Source organism: Colobus angolensis, unplaced genomic scaffold (genome assembly GCF_000951035.1).
Source record: "Colobus angolensis palliatus isolate OR3802 unplaced genomic scaffold, Cang.pa_1.0 Scaffold313, whole genome shotgun sequence".
Lineage (NCBI taxonomy): Eukaryota > Metazoa > Chordata > Mammalia > Primates > Cercopithecidae > Colobus > Colobus angolensis.
The window spans coordinates 4227977-4249446 of NW_012116411.1; the positions used below are offsets into that span (position 1 = coordinate 4227977).

At 37.1% G+C, this 21470-nt stretch overlaps 1 protein-coding gene across 2 annotated transcripts in view; it reads left to right on the plus strand.

Moving 5' to 3' along the window:
- Positions 1 to 21470, plus strand: part of TEX10 (testis expressed 10) — a 47580-nt gene that overhangs the window by 14926 nt on the left and 11184 nt on the right. For both annotated transcript variants that reach the window (XM_011951026.1, XM_011951027.1), the window contains exons 5-10: positions 4211 to 4449; positions 5106 to 5241; positions 6415 to 6590; positions 7879 to 8056; positions 12878 to 12966; positions 14410 to 14543. In XM_011951026.1, coding sequence (XP_011806416.1) covers positions 4211 to 4449; positions 5106 to 5241; positions 6415 to 6590; positions 7879 to 8056; positions 12878 to 12966; positions 14410 to 14543 — 952 coding nt within the window. The remainder of the gene's footprint in view (positions 1 to 4210; positions 4450 to 5105; positions 5242 to 6414; positions 6591 to 7878; positions 8057 to 12877; positions 12967 to 14409; positions 14544 to 21470) is intronic.

Below are 21470 nucleotides of genomic sequence, written 5' to 3' on the forward strand. Positions count from 1 at the left end.
TATCTACTAGAAAAAAAAAAAAAAAAAAAAAAAAGAAGAACAAAGTGAGCCTTTTAGTTCCAGGAAAACAAATGGCATTTGTTGCCACTGATAAAATTTGAGCTTTCAAGCAAAAATTGATAATTTAGTAAACTTCTGTCTACCACTATGAATTCTATCTTTATATTTACTACCTTTTTGTTCTTCATGTTTTTCATGTATCTCAGTCCTGCCTGGGATCATTTAGCGTCTTCTTTAGTTCATTTTTTTCTCCCCCCATAAAAATGTATTTCTCTTGCATTTCTGAAGAATGTTTTAGCAGGGTTAATATTATAGGTTTGGCAGTTATTTTCTTTGAGCATACTGACGATATTTTACTGTCTCCTGGTTTCCATTGTTACGTTAAGAAGTCAGCTATGAGTCTTAACTGTTGATACTTTAGGAGTTAACTGTGTGTGGTTTTTTTTTTCCCTAAAGTTTTTCTTCTTGTCTTTCATTTTCTGCAGTTTCACAATGATGTATCCAGTTGTGGTTTTCTTTTCTGTTTATTCTGCTTGGGATTCAGTGGACTTAACTGATATCTTGAATCTGGAATGAAATGTCTTCATCAGTTCTGAAAAACGTATTATCTTTTAAACATTTGCCAATTTCTCTTCTTTCCTTTCAAGGCTAATTTAATGCATGTTACATCTACTTACTGAATCCTCCACCTATTTTTTAATCTTTTCTTTATCCTTTCCAGTTTTTAATTATTTAGTTTTATTCAGTTGTAGTCAAACATAAGTCCATGGAATTTTCATTTTTTATTTTTCAGTTCTAGAATTCTTTCCAATTGTTCCATCATCACTCATTGGAAAGACTATACTTTATCCATTAAATTTCCTTTGCTCATTTGTCAAAATTCAGTTGCTTGTATTTTCATGAGTCTGTTTTGGGACTGTGTTCCATTAATTTATGTATGTTTGTTGTTTCACCAATACCATCTTGTCTTGCTTATTGTAGCTTTATTGTGAGTCTTGAAAATAGGGCATGTGAGTCTTCCAGCTTTGTTTTGCTTTCGTGGTTTTTTTTTTTGTTTTTTTTTAATGGGGTCTCCTTATGTTGCCCAGGCTGATTTTCAGCTGGGCTCAAGGGATCCTCCCGCCTTGGCCTCCCAAAGTGTTGAGATTACAGGCATGAGCCACCATGCCCAGCTTGTTTTGCTTTAGTCTTATGTTTGGTATTCTGGGTCTTTGACGTTACCATGTAGACTTCAGAATCAGTTTGTCAGCAGTTACCAAATAGCTTGCTAGAACTTTGATTTGGATTGTGTTGAATCTATCTATAGATTAGTTTAGGAAGAATTATTCTTTAAACTGCTAGAATGATGCAGAACTAGGATTCAGGTTTAAGACTTACTTTTACTTTCCTAGGAGAGAAACCTTAAAGGGCCAAGCTCAAGGAAGGGATGTTGTCTAGGCACAGTGTCTCACACCTGTAATCCCAGCCTTTTTGGAGGCCAAGGCGGGCGGATCACTTGAGGTCAGAAGTTCGAGACCAGCCTGGCCAACATGGTGAAGTCCCATCTCCATAAAAATACAAAATTAGCGGGGTGTGGTGGCGTGTTCCTGTAACCCCAGCTACCTGGGAGGCTGAGGTGGGAGGGTCGTGCCACTGCACTCCAGCCTGGGCGACAGAGCAACACTCTGTCTCCAAGAAAAAAAAAAGGTAGGGGTGTCTTGGTAGGCCCTAGGCTTTGACTTTTGACTTCCTTTTCTTGTGGGGCCACTAAAAGGTTGTCTTAGTTTTGCAGCTTTTTTCTTTTGAACTGGCAATTGCCCTCAGGACTAAACCTTGAGTACTGGAATCTTGCACTTCTAGTTATTTTCAGCAATATTGTAATTACCTATACTACCTTTACTGGAAATCGAAGTTTCCTCAGAGATCTGCCTTCCTCCTAGAATTGTTGGTTGGTATATTTAGTCTTTGAAATTTCTGTATATGTTATTGGAGGAGCAGAAGGAACTGTCCCAAGTTTGCAGATGTCCTTTGAGACTTTCTGGATCGTAATAGATTATGCTGCCTGAGATAAAGTTAGGGTAAATTTTCCAAAGCTCTGCCTGTGGGGAAGAAATGTTTCAAGTCTATCCCAGTGTTTACTGTCTCTTTTCTTAATGATAGGATTCCTAATTTTCATCTGAACGTGCCACTACACAAAATAAAAAACAGATTTCTCAGCTTTCTTTGAAGCTAGGAGCAGTCATGTGGGTAATTTCTATTAAATAGCTCAGACTTCCTCCAGTGTCAGACTTGTACACCGAGTTGTCTGTTGGCCATCTCCATCTGGATTTGATTATGATCCTTTAGACTCAACATATCCAATGGAGAATTAATTTCTAGATCTCTCTGCTCCTTTTTCTTCATCATCTCTATCAAATTAGTCACTACTGTTAGAACCCTTGATGACTACTCCTCCTGTCTCCACCATCTTCAGACTCATGTATTTGTATATATTTAAGCATATTTCAAATCTGGCTGATTTTTGTTCTTTCTAAATACCCTCCTTCTCCCAGTTCATACCAGCATTGACCCTGGTTCTTGGACTTGCCATCTCTTGCTTGGAGTTCTGTAGTAGCCCCACAACTGCTTCTTTATAGTTTGTAACTCTGATTTTCCCTTTTATAGCCACACAATCATGTCTCTGAAAGAAGCTTGCAACCATGTTATTCCTTTGCTTACAGAATTAATTTTGATGTCTTTAGCCTCTGGCTCTTTGTAACCTGGTTCCATTTTATCTTTCCAGGCTCATTTGTCATTCCTGGTCTTACATTTGATGCTTGATAATGCTAGATTTCTTTTATTTCTCTTCTCATGTATTTGTGGTTCCTCACTACTGTGCCCTTGCTCAAGACTAATCTTTTCCTTTACAATTGATTGACTTGAGATATTTATGGCTTCAGTCAAATTTACATTTTTCTTTTCTGTTTTTTAATGATAGGGTCTCTCTTTATTGCCCAGGTTGGAGTGCAGTTGTGTGATCATAGCTCACTGTAACCTCAAACTCGTGGGCTTAAGTGATGCTCCTGCCTCGGCCTCCTGAGTAGCTAGGACTACAGGCACTTGCCAGCATGCCTGGCTTATTGTATTTTTATTTATTTATTTTTTGAGATGGAGTTTTCGCTCTTGTTGCCCAGGCTGGAGTGCAATGGCGCAATCTCGGCTCACTGCAACCTCCGCCTCCCGGGTTCAAACATTCTCCTGCCTCAGCCTCCCAAGTAGCTGGGATTACAGGCGTACGCCACCATGCCCGGCAAATTTTTTTTTGTATTTAGTGGAGACAGGGTTTCACCATGTTGGTCAGGGTGGTCTTGAACTCCTCACCTCAGGTGATCCACCCGCTTTGGCTTCCCAAAGTGCTGGGATTACAGGTGTGAGCTCCCGTGCCCGGCCTTAATTTTACTTTTATTTTTTGTAGAGATGGGATCTTGCTGTGTTTTCCAGGCTAGTCTCCAACTCCTGGCCTCAAGCAGTCTTCCCAGTTCATCCTCCCAAAACACTGGGATTACAGGCATGGGCCACCACGTCCAGCCAGCTTTATGTTTTTCTAAACATGAAAGAAATAAGCTCTGCTGTTGAATATACCACAGTCTGAAATGAGTATGTTCTAAGTTGCAAATTTTGTTTTAATTAAAATATTTTATTTCAGGTTTTTTGAAATTGGGTTTTGTTTGGCTAGAGTGAATAAACTGATATTAATAGGTGAATTATAAAATTGTTTCAAATCAGTGCTTACCTGGATATGTCTCCTTATTTCACATATGAGAAAGTTATGGCCAGGAAAGATTAGTGATTCTTTTAAGTCAGATGATTAGTTAAAAGCAGAGCCAAGATCTGCTGTTATTTCCATCCAAATGTAATTATCTGCCTTAAATCAGGTGTGTCAGGGTTTTTAAGTTTTATTTTTCAAGTTCACAGGCAATATTATGAGCATTTACATTTTGTGTGAATAGCACCTTGAGTAATGAATTGAGCTGTATACACTCTGTACCTTCTTAACAACTCTGATTCCCTAATGAAATGGTTTATTTGTAGAACTGTGGCCTAAGTCTTGCCTATGCACCTATCTTCTTGGCCATCTATTAATTCTAGAAGGGAATTTTTTAAAACTCCACTGATAGATTAATTTAAGTATTCTAATGAAGCAGGCATGGTAGACGTAACGCTTTATAGATGTGTGTGTCTTTGTTTCTAGCATCAAGCATTGCACAGTTCTCTCCAATAACATAGATCATCTCTTACTGAATTTAACACTGTCTGATATCATGGTCTCCCTGGCAAATGCGTCAACTTTGCAGAAGGATTGCAGTTGGATAGAAATGATAAGGAAATTTGTAACAGAGACCCTTGAAGATGGCTCTAGGCTAAATAGTAAGCAACTGAACAGATTGCTGGGAGTATCCTGGAGGTTAATGCAAATACAACCAAACAGAGGTAGGTGATGCTACTTTGCCCTTATTTAAGAGTAGAGCTCTTACATGTGCTATCTTAAGGTGTAGCTTTGAAATGATGGCTTGTAAACATTCCATGTAGTCAGGCTAATTATATTCAAGCCCTAGAAGGTAGCTACTGTCTACTTGAACACTGAAATTGTTTATGGCTCACAGTATCTGTAAGTGGGTAGGTCCACTCTGAAGCAAATTGATAAAGACTCTACCCTCTTCTGATCTAGTTTGACTAGAATTTGAGAACTTTTTCCCTTGATTCATATGGCATGAATCTTCCCTGTCTCTTTACCTTTCTTCTAGCTTGATGTTAAGTTATATTAAGTCAGTTTTAGAGTGGCTTACTTATTCTTTGATTTAAAAACAAAGTTTTCCTATGTAGTTCCCATCTAAATCGCCTTTCTAATATTCTGGTTTTTGTCATTCCTAGGTTTGTTGTTAAGAAAATTTATACTATAACTACTGATTGGTTTGACTTTTTTTATTAGGCCATTGCTATAGGACTTCAGTGGTAGTTGTCAGTTTGTGGCTAAAATTGGCTTTGCCATAGGAACAAAGTAAAGTATTTCGGTGCATTCAGAGGAATTTGGGGGCTGTTAAAACATTTTTTGATTCATATGCAAGTTGTTTTCTTTCTGTTTGTAGAGGACACAGAGACTCTTATTAAGGCAGTTTATACATTATATCAGCAGAGGGGCCTTATCCTTCCAGTGCGGACTTTGTTATTGAAGTTTTTCAGTAAAATCTATCAGACAGAAGAACTGAGATCTTGTAGATTCAGGTAACATCTTGTTATTTTTCCTTTCTTTTTATCTTGCTGAGTTTTTCTGTCGTCTGTTTAAATATTTAAATAATTTTAGAGAGATTAAATCTTTGGAGAAATTCATTCTTTTTAATCCTACTTGTTTGCATTTAGGAAATGATATAAAATTTTAAAAGAAGCATACATAAAGTGCCAGTAAACTTGATACCCATATCTGAACAGATAAAAGACTGCTTAGGCATGCATTTCCACCTGTCCACTTATAGCTAAGGGACAGTTGGAACCATCTTAGCCCTTTCTCTTCCCTTCCCATAAAAATTACGGAGGTTGAATCTCTAGCCATTAGTGACATATTGAGGCATATGGGATAAGAGTGAGGGCAATAGAAGATGAGAAAGTTTCTGGCTTAGTTTGGTGTTATTAGAGAGAGACAACAAAAGAGTGGACTAAGGAATTTTTCAGTAAGATGAGTTTGAGGTTTATTTGGCATAGTCAGAAATGTTTGAGAGGAAGATAGAGATTTGGGAGACCTCAACATATATAGGTAGTTGTTGTAACGTATTCGTGTATTTACTTTAAGCCAAGTACTTTATATAATCTCAGTAATCTTCATACTGCTACTGTGAGGTGAATACTGTTAGCTTCCATTTTACAGAAGGAAGCAGAAAATAAATAAATTGGTGAGTATTATATAGCTAATGTGTAGCAGAGCTGAGACTTAAGTTCAGGTCTGTCTTGACAGCGAAGTCCATGATAGAATCACTAACCTTTCAGGGGACCTAGTAAAAATGTTCACTGTGATTCAAGACATTTGCACTCCAGCAAGTATTATAAAGAAATAAAAATAGCACAAGTTTGAAGCCATTTTGTATGGGAGCAACTTACGGTGAATGTGTACATTTGTTAATATAGTATAACACCACCAATTAGGATAAATAGTTAAGTGTCTTTATCCTTCAAAATAAGAATACAATTTAGATACTGCCCCAGTTAACATTAATTTAGTGGGTGGGTAAAGCCTTGGAAAATGATGCTGGCATCTTGTGGGTTCTCAAATGTTTAAATGAATAAATTTGGTATTATTGGTACATAATTAGTCACTTTGTGATATATTTAAATTTTTTTTTTTTGTGGTTTAAATTTATTTCCCTTGTCTTTGAGAATTACAAAGATGTCTTTGGCCTTTCTAAGATATCGTAGTAAAGTGCTATCCCGTTGGCTGGCTGGTTTACCATTGCAACTTGCTCATCTTGGCTCCCGAAATCCTGAGCTCTCTACACAGCTTATTGATATCATTCATACCGCTGCAGCACGAGCAAATAAAGAATTACTAAAAAGTTTACAAGCTACTGCCCTCCGAATTTATGGTAAGAGTTCATTTGTTTAATGGCGTAGGTAGTCATTGGTCCACCCTGATACACAAAAGAAGTTTTTAAGGGGAGCTCTGTAGTTTTGCCTTTCCCTTAGTCTAAATTAGTAATACCATGGTTAAACTGCCAAAACAAAACATCAGACAGCAAATTCATTTTCAGTATTTATTAGGATATAGAAGATTAATGATTGTTGATGCTTATTGCATTCTTAAATTGTCTTTCAAACCACTTGCTATTCATAAATTCAAAACTAATCTGATACTTAAAAATTCCTTTGCTCTGATGGCAAGACATATCTTTATTATTAATTATAATGAATATCTTGTATGACTTTCATATATTCTTTATTCATCTGGAACTGACTTAACTAATATTTTAAGCAGAATTATTAAAACATAACTGGGATGTATGTATACATATCATTATTGAAATATTCACATACTATAAAATTCACCATTTTACAGTATACAGTTCAATGAATTTTAAAAACTATATTCCTAAGGTTATGCAACTAACTATCACCACTGTCTAATTCTAAAACATTTTTATCACCCCAGAAAGAAACTTGTACTGATTGGAAGTTCATCCTTACTCCTTCCTTCTCCCAGCCCCTGGAAATCACTCATCTACTTTCTATCTATATGGATTTGCCTATCATGGATATTTCTTATAAATGGAATTACATAACATGGGGCCTTTTGTGTCTGGCTTGTTTCACTTACCATAATATTTTCAGTACTTTATTCCTTTTTATTGTTGAGTAGTATTTCATTGTATGGATATGTCACTGGTGTTTATCCATTTGTCTAGTGATGAACATTTGAGTGGTTTCCACCTTTTGTGGGTTATAGTTTTAAATATGTATTTTTCAATATTGGTTATATATATGTAGGTGTATATATACACACAGCAAACCAAGTCTTTTGCTTTAAGTCAGGTTGATGTTGTAATTGTCACTGTTTAGCAAAATTGCTTGTTTACTTTGTGCCCAATCTCTTTTCCTCTTTACCCCCATGAAAGTTTTTATTTCTAACAAGACACTTGGATATTAAATCTTTAAATAAATTATGTTTGGTATTTTATTTTATGCAGTAGCTTAACAAGCTGTACATAAGTGTTTGATGATATTAATATAATTATGCTTTTATGTAATTGATATTCGGCATAAAATTCAGCATAAAATGTTAGCCTATAATTCACTGGAAGTAATTGATCTGCTTTATTAATCTCTGGTTTGCTTGTCTTTCATAGTTGATGTTAATATGTCTATCTACCTCACTAGATCCACAAGAAGGTGCTGTGGTGGTTCTCCCTGCAGACTCTCAGCAGCGTTTGGTTCAGCTTGTATATTTCCTACCCAGTCTGCCTGCTGATCTGCTTTCTCGGTTAAGTCGTTGCTGTATTATGGGAAGACTCAGTTCAAGTTTGGCTGCCATGCTTATCGGGATACTGCACATGAGGTAGCATGCTCAAGTGAGCTGTATTTTAAGTGTATAATCTTTTCCCCCTTTTACTGGTAATTTGTGAATTATGGAAGGCTTTTGAAGTCGCATATACTACCTTCATTTACTCTTAATGCAACAGTTAAAACTGTTGATATCACTAAGTAGAGTAAGTTCACAAGAGTAAGACAGTTTCAAATTACTTGGTTAATGGTTTTTATAGATAGGTTGGAATAAGAGTTGAAATAGAATTAACAAAAGTGTGTAGTAGGGGATTTATTGGTAGGTGAGGGTGTTGTACTTCAAACCTTTGTTGTTATGGAATTGCAATATAGACCTTTTCTTCAGAGAGCTCAGAATTTAATGTAGCTAGTGAATTAAATAAGCTCGTGGACTGAGACCAGGAATCACTTTTAATCTCTCACTTTTCTTTTTCCTGGTGGTATAATAAACATAACATAAAATTTACTATTTTAACCTTTCTTAAAAAGTTTTGCCAGGCGCGGTGGCTCACGCCTGTAATCCCAGCACTTTGGGAGGCCAAGGTGGGCAGATCACGAGGTCAGGAGTTTGAGACCAGCCTGGCCAGCATGGTGAAACGCCATCTCTACTAAAAATACAAAACTTAGCTGGGCATGGTGATATGTGCCTGTAGTCTCAGCTACTCAGGAGGCTGAGGCAGAAGAATTGCTTGAACCCAGGAGGCGGAGGTTGCAGTGAGCCGAGATGGTGCCACTGCACTCCAGCCTGGGTGACAGAGCGAGACTCCATCTCAGAAAAAAAAAGTTTTAATATTTCAAGAGACAAGTTCTCACTCTTACCCAGATTGGAGTGCAAGTGGCATGATCATAGATCACTGCAGCTTTGAACTCTTGGGCTCAAGAGATCCTCCCGCCTTGGCCTCCAAAGTAGCTAGCACTACATGCCATTTTCCATAGCCATTTTACTCTGAAACTCTGAAAGGTTTTATATTGCTCGTGTTGGAAGTATCCTCATGTGTATATCTTCAGTCATAGTATTTTAGTATTCAGCAGTATTACTGGTTGTGGGAAGGGTCTAATGGGAAGGGTCTGATGTGGTTTTAGGCAGAAATAGAAATCTAGGCTGTAGTTGAAAAGTTTTCTTGTATAGATCCCCTATCTCAGGTAGATAAGAGTAGCTTACTCTTAATAGACTTTCTTCATACCAGGACAGATATTTAACTCTGGTCATTGGAAGTGTGTTTCAAAACTGACAGTAAATTTGCCTTTTACCAAAACAGAGGACAAAACATGTAAATAAAATTTGTTTGTATTTAAAAATTCTAGGTTTATTTCTTCCTTGTATATGCCCATTAAAGGGGCCTGGACATATTTTTTAAGAATTTTAAATATTGATTAGTTTTCCATGTTTTTTCTTTTTAGATATTAAAAAACTGCACTTTGTTTTGTGTAAGCAAAGTGCTAGGCCTTTTAAAAGTTAAATTTTTAAAATTTTTTTCTGTAACTTAAGTGCTTGTTTTTTATTTGACTTCCAGTAGAGGGCACTCTGTTCCTTAGATATAACTTAGATTCAGTTCAGTTAAATCACCCCTTGAATGTTTCTTGAAATTGATTCTCCTTGGAAGATGCATTTAATGTCTTCCTCAACATCTGTTCACTTATGTTTAGTAAGTTTTGTCAAAGATGTTTTTTAAAATCTTGGGGTTTTTTTTTTTTTTTGCTTTTATCTTTTTGTGGCGATCAGTGGTGAGAATTGGGAAAATATATTACTTTTACAAATACTGATATTAACAGACTCATATTTAAACGATTATCATTGTAGTTAAAGTCTGCCAAATTAAATTTTGCTTTTTAGTATTTGTACAGAGTCCATTAGTAGACTTCTCTCTATATAGGTGTATTATTCCCATCTAAAGTAGTCCCTTTTTAAAAAGAATACAAAATTAGGACTTTTTAGCCTTGTTGAGCCCATGGCACTGTCATTTTATCACTTTTCATAGGGTCATAATAAGACTAGCTGGGCGCAGTGGCTCACGCCTGTAAATCCCAGAACTTTGGGAGGCTGAGGCAGGCGATCACTTGAGGTCAGGAGTTTGAGACCAGCCTGGCCAACGTGGTGAAACCCCATCTCTATTAAAAATACAAAAATTAGCTGCGCATGGCAGCTCATGCATGTAACCCCAGCTACTGAGGAGGCTGAGGCAGGAGAATTGCTTGAATCCAGGAGGCAGAGGTCGTAGTGAGCTGAGATAGTGCCACTGCACTTCACCCTGGGTGACAGAGGGAGACTCCATCTTAAAAAAAGGACTGAAGGTTAGTTCATTCAGACATATATATGTTGGGTTACTTCATATCTTTAGTTTTTTATTCAAAATAACTCCTCTTCTTGACCATGACTATAAAAGTCAACTTTTAAATTATTTGCCACTAACACTCTTAAAATATTGCTTCTCAGTGCCATGCATCCTGTGCACTGTTGCCAGATTGATTTTTCTGCAATACTCCTTTACTCAATTCTGATTTTTATCTTGTCACATTAATTGGTCTGTGAGATCAAGTTTAGCTCAATTTTTGTAGTTCTGATACCTTGCCGTCTGTATTAAAGCATTTGTCTAATGGCAGGACATGTACCACCTAAGCAGGGATTCCATGTGTTAAAAACCCATCAGCTAGAAATCTTTCATGTTTATTTTCTCTCAGCTTTTAAAAAATGTGTTTGGAATTGCTGTCTCTACCTTTTTACCAGCCAGTTATAGTTTTTTTATAATCTGATGTTTTCCTCATACCATTCTACATCATAATATCCAGTGGCCTTTTCTCAGTTCTTACCCCACTACCCCAATTCATTTATAGCCAGATTGGGGGAACAGAAAGCATAAATATGGAAAGATGCTCCATGGTGTTAGATAAAATCTCTGAGGAAGGAGAAATTGGCTTGTACCAGGAAGGTTGGCTCGGGTTTCAAATAGGGTGAACATATGACCCGGTCTGCCAGGAACAGTTCCATTTTACTCCTTTTGACCCAGCATAATCAGCACCAGCACCCTCTTTTGCTCAGAGAAGTGTTCAGGCTTGGAAAGTATATATGGTTTTCATAGTTTTAAAGACAGTGTGCTATATTGCTTGTCATTTATCACTTTTCACAGGGTCAGAATTTTAAATAGGCTGTTAAATAAATTTGCTGCCCCTTTTGGCCACTGGATGGCACAGTGGCTTCCTGTTTTCATTGAGTTCAAGAAGGTAATAGTTTGTTTTCCAACCACTATTTTGTACTTCTTTCTGTTGAGCATCTGTACTTTTTATAACCCCCTTAGTTGGTGCTCTTGCCCCCATAGACCTTTGCTTATCACCTGGGAATGACACCCAAGAAGAGTGTTTTCATTATTTTATGCCCGTCCCCTCCGTAAGAATATTAATAAGGCCGGGTGCAGTGGTTCACGCCTGTAATCCCAGAACTTTGGGAGACCAAGGCAGGCGGATCACCTGAAGTCAAGAGTTTGAGACCAGCCTGGTCAACATGGCGAAGCCCCATCTCTACTAAACATACAAAAATTAGTCGGCCGGGCGCGGTGGCTCAAGCCTGTAATCCCAGCACTTTGGGAGGCCAAGACGGGCGGATCACGAGGTCAGGAGTTCGAGACCATCCTAGCTAACACGGTGAAACCCTGTCTCTACTAAAAAATACAAAAAGCTAGCCGGGCGAGGTGGCTGGCGCCTGTAGTCCCAGCTACTCGGGAGGCTGAGGCAGGAGAATGGCGTAAACCCGGGAGGCGGAGCTTGCAGTGAGCTGAGATCCGGCCACTGCACTCCAGCCTGGGCGACAGAGCGAGACTCTGTCTCAAAAAAAAAAAAAAAAATCAAGCATGTTGGTGCACGCCTATAATCCCAGCTACTCAGGAGGCTGAGGCAGGAGAATCGTTTGAACCCAGGAGGTGGAGGTTGCAGTGAGCTGAGATCATGCCATTGCACTCCAGCCTGGGCAACAAGAGTGAAACTCCATCTCAAAAAATATATATATTAATAAATATAAGTGCAATTATTATAACAGTAAAAAAATTACTAAGTGCTTATAGGTGAATTAGAAGTTCCTAATTTTGTTTGATATTTATTCAGATGTCTGTGATAAAAAATTTTTAGTATCAGCTTGTCTGATTATTCTCAGCCTTTCTGCAACACCCATGGTTGACATCTGTTTTCTTCCTAGCTTTACCTTGAAGGGAATTTTTAAAGGAGACACTAGAAACTGATCTCATAGGAGGAACCAAATAATCCTCATTTAATGAGAAGCTGCTTTACATTTAGCTATTCCTTTTGAGTCCTCTGCCAATACCTTAGCTGCACTATTGTGAAATAGACCTAGTTACAACTTTACTAAGAATAAGAACACACAGTTGCCTTGCGGTGGCTTTAAAGATAAGTTTTCTTTGCCTAATTAAGATCCTTTTGCTTAGTTATGTAGGAAGCTGAAGCTTGTTTAAACATAACTCGTTTGCTGAGGGTAAGACTATAAAAATCAAATAGTAAATACATAGCAGCTGAACCTACCACTGAAAAGCAAAACTTCATCTTGGCTCCTTAGAGTCTGATTTTCAAGTGGGATGGAAATTTTCTGTTATACTATATATGTTGATCAAGTATGCTTTTTAATGAAAGTTTATATTAATATGTTTGAATTTCAAACTTTTCTGCTATGGTACTTGAGCCCTTGGATATGAAATTAATACAAGGCATATATGGGTTTTAAGCTATGAAATCAAACTTGTTTTCAGTAAAGAAAAATGGTTATATACTGTGCTACCTTTGAAAAGTCTGTCAAGTTGGTCACTTCTGGTAATACTTCTCCCTTTGTTTTTCATAGATCATCATTTTCTGGATGGAAGTATTTAGCTAAAGACTGGTTGATGAGTGATGTGGACTATTTCAGCTTCTTATTTTCCACACTTACAGGTAACCACATTCACTTGCCAGATTAAAAAAGGAAAAACCTAATGTGAATCACAATTATCCTTCTAAGATTTGCCATTTTATCAGTTTGGTTCGGTTTTGAAGATGATAAATATTCTGTCTTGGAGTGATTTTTGTGATTAGTAAGTGGAAATCGAAAGAATATTTCTAACCTTCATTGTTAGGCTTCTGAGGCAGGAGGATGGATGATTTATCTTTAAATCTCTTACAGTATGAGTATCAAAACCCTGAGCATTATTTGAATGTCATGTTATTGTATTTTTAAGTTTGATGTACTATTATTTTAAATGCATTATTTAAATATTTTCATTTTATACTTGGATAATGATGGGATTCTTTGAAATTTTCTGAAGACTTGAAATTAGGAGAGTTAATAAATAGAGTGTCAGAGTCCAAAAAGAATTTGACAGTTCCAATACTATGCTGAATCTAGCAAGATAAATATTTCAGAAGATAAACGTAAGCTCCTATATGTTTATTGGATACTTTTGAATGTGTACATTTGAGGTGGGGGAGGACACTATAATTATGATTATTATAGTGTCAGAGTCCAAAAAGAACTTGACAGTTCCAATGCTATGCTGAATCTAGCAAGATAAATATTTCAGAAGATAAACGTAAGCTCCTATATGTTTACTGTATACTTTTGAATGTGTACATTTGAGGTGGGGGAGGCTGTGTGTTTTAATAATAGTAGTTGTCAAAAAGATTTTAGTGGTTTTAGAAAGCTCATTGGGAGTCAGTACTATGACATGGCTATCAAACTAGATGCTGTCTCTTTAGGTTGTGCTTACAGAAGTATAGTGATTTGAACATCCAGGTAGATAGGGTTGGGCCACATCAGTGGTATTCTGATCATTCTGAGAACTACCTTTCAGGAGTGACTTTGGCAGGTTGTTTGTGTAGGTTAGGCCAAGTGTAATAGAGGTGGTAAGGGGAACTAGAAATTGTTGAATGAACTATACACGTATTGTCAAAGTAAAAACACTTAGGGTGATGGAGTAGTTTTAAAACATTTGAAGGGCTATTATCTAAGAACCTAAAGCATTTGATATATATGTAGGAGTATATTATTGCTTTTACTTGCTCATTTGCTTTTTTAAACCTAGCATTAATTGGAAAGATTATGCCTTTCACTCTAAGTAAAAGTGTCAAAACCCTAGTAGAAGTGGTAAAACCGGTTTCTTGCTATATTATAGATTGGGTCTGATCACATCTTTTATGTAATTATATGAATTTAACTGTCTTCATTGCTAGCATTTTATTTTTTAAAATATTGCATGAAATGCAGAAGCTCAGAGAAAACAAGGTAGCTTAAAGAATGTTCACTTGAAGACATACGTCATGTCTGTTTTTTAAAAAATTACGAAAAATGTCACTGCTTTTTTTTTTTTTTTAATTGGCTTTCTTTGTTACCTGAATTAGGGTTTTCGAAAGAGGAGTTGACTTGGCTTCAGAGCCTTCGAGGAGTTCCTCATGTCATCCAGACACAGCTTTCCCCTGTGCTTCTCTACCTTACAGATTTGGATCAATTTTTACACCATTGGGATGTAACAGAGGTAATAGTTCATTTAAAAAGAAACTGATAATTATTAAAATTCAGTTCATCAGCCAGCAATAGTTACTATATATGAATTGCCTTGTGTGAGAGCTTTTCAAAGATACTTGTTTAAAGTGCTTATAATCTTGGATAGGAGAAGTAAGTTTGAAAAGGGAAGCATTCTTTATAAATTATGCCCCTAGAACAGAACAAATCAGCAATTTGAATGATAGATCTGTCTTTTTAAAAGAGGAAAGCATTATGTAGGAGGAAGAATTGAGGTTTTGAAGGATAAGACTTAAGTAAGAGTTGGTATCCTTGAAAGTGACTTTTTAAATGAAGATTATTCACCAGTTCCTTTGGTTTTAAGAATTACTATGTAGCTTATTAAAATTAAATTTAAAACCCAAATTCTTTAAGTTTTGAAGTTTGCTTTACAAGTCTTATTTTTTATTTTATTTTATTTTTTTGAGACAAGAGTTTTGCTCTTGTCACCCAGGTTGGAGTGCAATGGTACAATCTTGGCTCACTGCAACCTCCACCTCCCAAGTTCAAGTGATTCTCCTGCCTCAGCCTCCCAGGTAGCTGGAATTATAGGCATGCGCCACCACACCTGGCTAATTTTTTGTATTTTTAGTAGAGCTGGGTTTCACCATGTTGGCCAGGCTGGTCTCGAACTCCTGACCTCAGGTGATCCACCCACCTCGGCCTCCCAAAATGCTGGGATTACAGGCATGAGCCACCACACCCGGCCTACAAGTCTTATTTTTTAAGTAAATTTAAACATTTAAAAGAGGACTTTGATTTAATTTTATTCCTTTTACAAACGAAATTGTTTTTACTTTCTTAAATAACCGTAATAGTATTTGTCAAATACTTCAGTTTTCTGACAAACCTTCACAGATAATTGAAGTAAATCTTAGAGATATCCAATAAATTGAACATATAAATATCAGAAATCTTATGTTTTAGTACTACTTAATGAAACTTCAGATTAAAACCACAAGTCTAAATTAATTAACTACTGACTTTAAAAAGTATTTTTTGTTACTGTTTTGGGGTTTGGTTTGGTGTTTTTTGTTTTTGTTTTTTTGAGACGCAGTCTCGCTCTTGTCGCCCAGGCTAGAGTGCAGTGGCGCTATCTCGGCTCACTGCACCCTCTGCCTCCCGGGTTCAAGCGCTTCTCCTGCCTTAGCCTACAGAGTAGCTGGGATTACAGGCACCCACCACTACTCCCGGCTAATTTTTTGTGTTTTTAGTAGAGACAGTTTTGCCATTTTGGGCTGCCGAACTCCTGACCTCAGGAGATGCTCCCACTTTGGCCTCCCAAAGTGTTGAGATTACAGGCATGAGCCACTGCTCCTGGCCTGGTGTTTTCTTTTTAATAAATCTTGCTGTTTTGCCCAGGCTGGCCTTGAATTCCTGGGCTCAAGTGATCCTCCTGCCTCAGCCATCTGAGTAGCTGGGGCTGTGGGCATATGGCATCATGCCCAGCTGCTGACATATTTTAAATTGGAATTACAAGGCTGATCTTTTGCCCTAATAGGCAAAATTGTCTTAAATGTTACAAATACTTACACTAAATACACAAACAGTATCACAAACATTAATACTAAGGGTTTATTTAATTTCTAAGTTTTTAAGTTTATTTTTATTCTTTTGTGTGTGAGTGTAAATTTAGGGGTACAAATGCAGTTTTGTTACATACATAAGACTGTACAGTGGTGAATCAGGTATCTGAGAGTATCACCCAACAACGTACACTGTACCCATTAAGTAATCTCCTGTCATTCACCCCATTCCCACCCATTCACCCTTTTGAGTCTCTATTGTCTGTCATTTCACACTGTATGTCCATGAGGAGACATTATTTTTAGCTCCCACTTACAAGCAAGAATATGCGCTATTTGTCTATGTCTGACTTGTTTCACTTAAGATAATGGCCTTCAGTTACATCCATGTTGCTGCAGAAGGCATGATTTCATTCTTTTCTATGGCTAAATAGTATTTCATTGTGTGTAAATATCACATTTTCTTTATCCATGCATATGTTGGAACATTTAGGTCAATTCCATATATTTGCTATTGTGAATTGTGAATAGTCCTGCAATAAACATAGGTATCTTTTTGATGTAATTATTTCTTTTCCTTTGGGTACATACATGGTAATAGGCGTGCTGGATCGAGTGGTAGTTCTATTTTCAGTTATTTGAGAAATCTTTCTACTGATTTCCACAGAGGCTGTACTAATTGACATTCTCACCAACAGTGTATAAGTGTTCCCTTTGTCTTCTTAATAGCCATTCTGAGTAGTGTAAGATGATATCTCTTTGTGGTTTTAATTTGTATTTCTCTGATGATTAATGATGTTGAGCATTTTTTCATGTGTGCCTTTCTGGCCAATTTGTCATCTTGAAAAATACGCATTCATATCCTGTCTACTTTTTAATGTGGTTATTTGATTTTTTGCTGTTGCTTGAGTTCCTTGCATTGTAAATTTTTGGTATTAGTCTCCTGTTGGATGCATGGTTTGCCTATATTTTCTCCCATTCTGCAGGTTTTCTGTTTGCTTAGGTAATTATTTTTCTGTGTAGAAATTTTTTAGTGTAATGAAGTCCTATTTGTCTATTTTTGTTTTTGTTGCTTGTGCTTTTGGGCTGTTAGTCATGAATTATTTGTCTAGATCAATGTCCAGAAGAGTTTTCTCTAGGTTCTTAGTATTTCTGTAGTTTCACATCTTACATTTAAGTGTTTAATCCATCTCGAGTTGATTTTTGTATATTGTAAGAGAGATCCAGTTTCATTTTTCTGCATGACATTCCAGTTTTCCCAGCACCTATAGTAAAAGTTGTCCTGTCTCCACAGTAGTTCTTGTTGATTTTGTCAAAGCTGAGTTGGTTATAAATATGTGCCATTATTTTTGGGTTCTCTATTCTGTTCTATGCATCTGTTTTTTTACCAGTACCATGTTGTTGTGTTTACTACAGCCTTGTAGGTAATGTAAAGTATCACAGGGAATATGATACTTCCAGCTTTGCTCTTTTTGCTTAGTATTGCTTTGGCTATTCAGGCTCTTGTTTTGGTTCCATATTAATTTTAGGATTTTTTTTCTAATTTTGTGAAAAATGACATTGGTATTTTGATAGCAGTTTCATTTAATCTAAAGATTAATTTGGATAGGGTTGTCATTTTAATGATGTCAATTTTCCTATCTGAATATTGAATGTTTTTTCATTTGTTTGTATCATCTACATTTTCTTTCATCAGTGTTTTCTAGTTCTCTTTGTAGAGCTCTTTTACCTCCTTGGTTAAATATATTCCTAGGTTTGTTTGTTTGTTTTTGTAGCTGTTATAAGTGGGATTGCCTTCTTGATTTTGTTCTCAACTAGTTATTGGTATATAGAAATTACTGATTTTTGTATGTTGATCTTACATCTTGAATTCATTTCTAGATATAAGATCATACCATCTAGTTGGATATGGTGGCATGCATCTGTAATACCTCTACTTGGAAGGCTGGGGCAGTAGGATAGCTGGAGCCCAGGAGTTTGAGGATGCAGTGAACTATGACTATGCCACTGCACTCCAGTTGGGGCAAGAGAGTGAGACCCCATGTCTTAAAAAATAATCGTATCAGCAAACAGGGATAATTCAACTCCCTCTTTTCCAATTTGGATGTCTTTTTTTTCTCTTGCCTGATTGCTCTGGCTAGGATGTCATGTGCTATGTTGAATAGGATGATGAAAGTGGGCATCCTTGTCTTGTTCCATTTCTTACAAGAAATCTTTCCAACTTTTCCTCATTCAGTGTGATGTTGGCTGTGGGTTTGTCATGTATGGATGGCCTTTATTACTTTTGAGGTATGTTTCTTCTATGCCTAGTTTGTTGAGAGGGTTTTTATCATGAAGGGATGCTGAATTTTATCAAATGCATTTTTTGTGTATTTTGAAATGATCACAATAATGACACAATTAAGGTTTTTGTCCTTAATTTGGTTCATGTGAAGTATCACATTTATTGATTTGTGTATATTGAACCATTCTTGCACCCCTGAGATAGAAACCCTGCATCATGGTATATTATCTTTGATGTGCTTTTAGATTTGATTTGCAAGTATCTTGTGGAGGAATTTTGTGTCTGTGTTCATAAGGGAGTAAAAGAATGAACAAAGCCTCCAGGACATTTGGGACTTATGTAAAGTGACTAAGCTTATGAATTATTGGTATTCCCAAGGGGAAGAAAGATTTAAAGTTTAGAAAACCTAGCCAACCAAGTAATTGGTGAAAACTTTCCAAGCCTAGCAGGAGATTTAGACATCCAGATTCAGAAGGCCCAGCAGTCCTCAGGAGAATACATTGCAGAAAAGACTTCATCATGACATAATCAGACTGTCTAAAGTCAAAATGAAAGAGAGAATTCTAAAATCAGCAAGAGAATCGTGTCTAGTCATTTATAAAGAAAATCCCATCAGACTAACAGCAGACTTTTTAGCAGAAACCTTACAGGCCAAAAGAGAATGGGATGGCATTATCAAAGTGCTGAAAGGAAAAAGCAAAAAAACTCTGAAAGCCAAATAGCACTTATTGGCTGAAAGTTGGGATTAGAGAGGTGGTAAAAGATACTCATACAAACAGAAACCAAAAGTGAGCAGGAGTAGCTATACTTTTACAGGTAAAACAGACTTCAAATCAAAAACAGGTTTAAAAAATACAAAGAAAATCATTATGTAATGATGAAGGGATCAATTCAGCGAGAGGATACAACAATTCTAAATATATATGCACCCAACACCAGAGCATCCAGATTCCATAAGTATTATTAGACCTAACGGAAGAAATACATGGCAATACAATAATAGTGGGGTGCTGTAACACCCCACTCTCAGCATTAGATCATTGAGAAAGAAAATACAAAGAAACATTGGACTTAAGTTGAACTTTAGACCAAGTGGACCTTACAGACATTTATAGAACATTCTACTCAACAAACTGCAGAATATGCATTCTTCTCATCATCACATAGAACTATCTATCTCCCAGATAGACCATATGGTAGGTCACAACAAGTCCCAACAAGTTTTAAAAAATCAAAATCATACCAAGTATCTTCTCAGACCACAGTGGAATAAAATAAGAAATCCGTACCAAGAGGAACTTTACAAATGATGCAAATACATCACTTTGCATTGATATATTGCAAAATTAAACAACATACACCTGAACGATGACATGCTCCTGAGCAATTATTGAGTCACTGAAGAAATTAAAATAGAAATTCAGAACATTTTAGAAACAATTGAAAATGGAAACAAATCATACTAAAACCTGTGAGATACAGGAAAAGCAGTGCTGAGGGAAATTTATAGCATTAAATGTCTACATCAAAAAAGTAGAAAGATTACTAATCAACAACCTAAACACTGTACCTTAAGGAACTAGAAAAGTAAGAACAAACCAAGCCCAAAATTAGCAGAAGACTTGAAATAACAAAGATTAGAGCAGAACTAAATGAAATAGAGATCAAAAAACAATACAAAGGGTCAACAAAATGCAAAGTTGGTTCTTCAGAGAAATAAGATTGATAGCCAGTAGCTAGACTAAGCAAGAATAGTGAAGATCCAAATAGACAAAAACAGAAATGAAAAGGAGACATAACAACTGATATCACAGAGACTATTACAAACAACTATACACCTACAAACTGAAAAATCTAGAGGAAATGGATAAATTCCTGGAAACATACAACTCCCTAAGGTTGAACCAGGATGAAACAGAAAATCTGAACAGACCAATAATGAGTAGTATGGTTAAATTGGTAATAAAAAAATCTCCAGGCTGGGTGCAGTGGCTCATGCCTGTAATCCCAGCACTTTGGGAGGCTGAGGCGGGAGGATCACGAGGTCAGGAGTTCAAGACCAGCCTCACCTATGGTGAAACCCTGTCTCTACTAAATATACAAAAGTTAGTCAGGTGTAGTGGCATGCGTCTGTAGTCCCCGCTACCTGAGAGGCTGAGGCAGGAGAATCGCTTGAACCCAGGAGGTAGAGGTTGAAGTGAGCCGAGATCGTGCCACTGCACTCCAGCCTGGGTGACAGAACGAGACTCCATCTCAAAAAAAAGATCTCCAAAGAATGAAAAGCCCAGGACCAGATGGATTCACAGCTGAATTCTGCCATATGTACAAAGAAGAACTAATACCCATTCTCGTGAAATTGTTTCCAAAAATCAAGGAGGGAAGAGGGAATTCTCCTTAATTCATTCTGTGATACCAGTATCACATGATACCAAAACTATACAGGGACATGGCAGAGAAAAGAAGACTACATTACATACCTATTTGCCTCTCTTTTTTTTCGGAAACATCGTTTCACTCTTTCTGTTGCCCAAGCCAGAGTGCAGTGGTGCAGTCTGAGCTCACTGCCAACCTCCGCCTCCTGGGTTCAAGCGATTCTCTTGCCTCAGCCTCTTGAGTAGCTGGGATTACAGGTATGTGCCCCCACACCTGGCTAATTTTGTATTTTTAGTAGAGACGAGGTTTCACCATGTTGGCCAGGCTGGTCTTGAACTCCTGACCTCAAGTGATCTGCCCGCTTCGGCCTCCCAAAGTGCTGGGATTACAGGCATGACCCACCGTGCCTGAGCCTATTCTTTATTTCTTAAATTTCTTTCCTTTTCTTTTGAGACCAAGTTTCACTCTTGTTGCCCAGGGTGACGTGCAATGGCACAATCTCGGCTCACTGCAACTTCTGCCTCCCAGGTTCAAGCGATTCTCCTGCCTTAGCCGACTAGCTGGAATTACGGGCGCCTGCCACCATGTCCGGCTAATTTTTTATATTTAGTAGAGACGGGGTTTCACCATGTTGGCCAGGCTGGTCTTGAACTTCTGACCTCAGGTGATCTACCTGCTTTGACCTCCCAAAGTGCTGGGATTACAGGCATGAGCCACT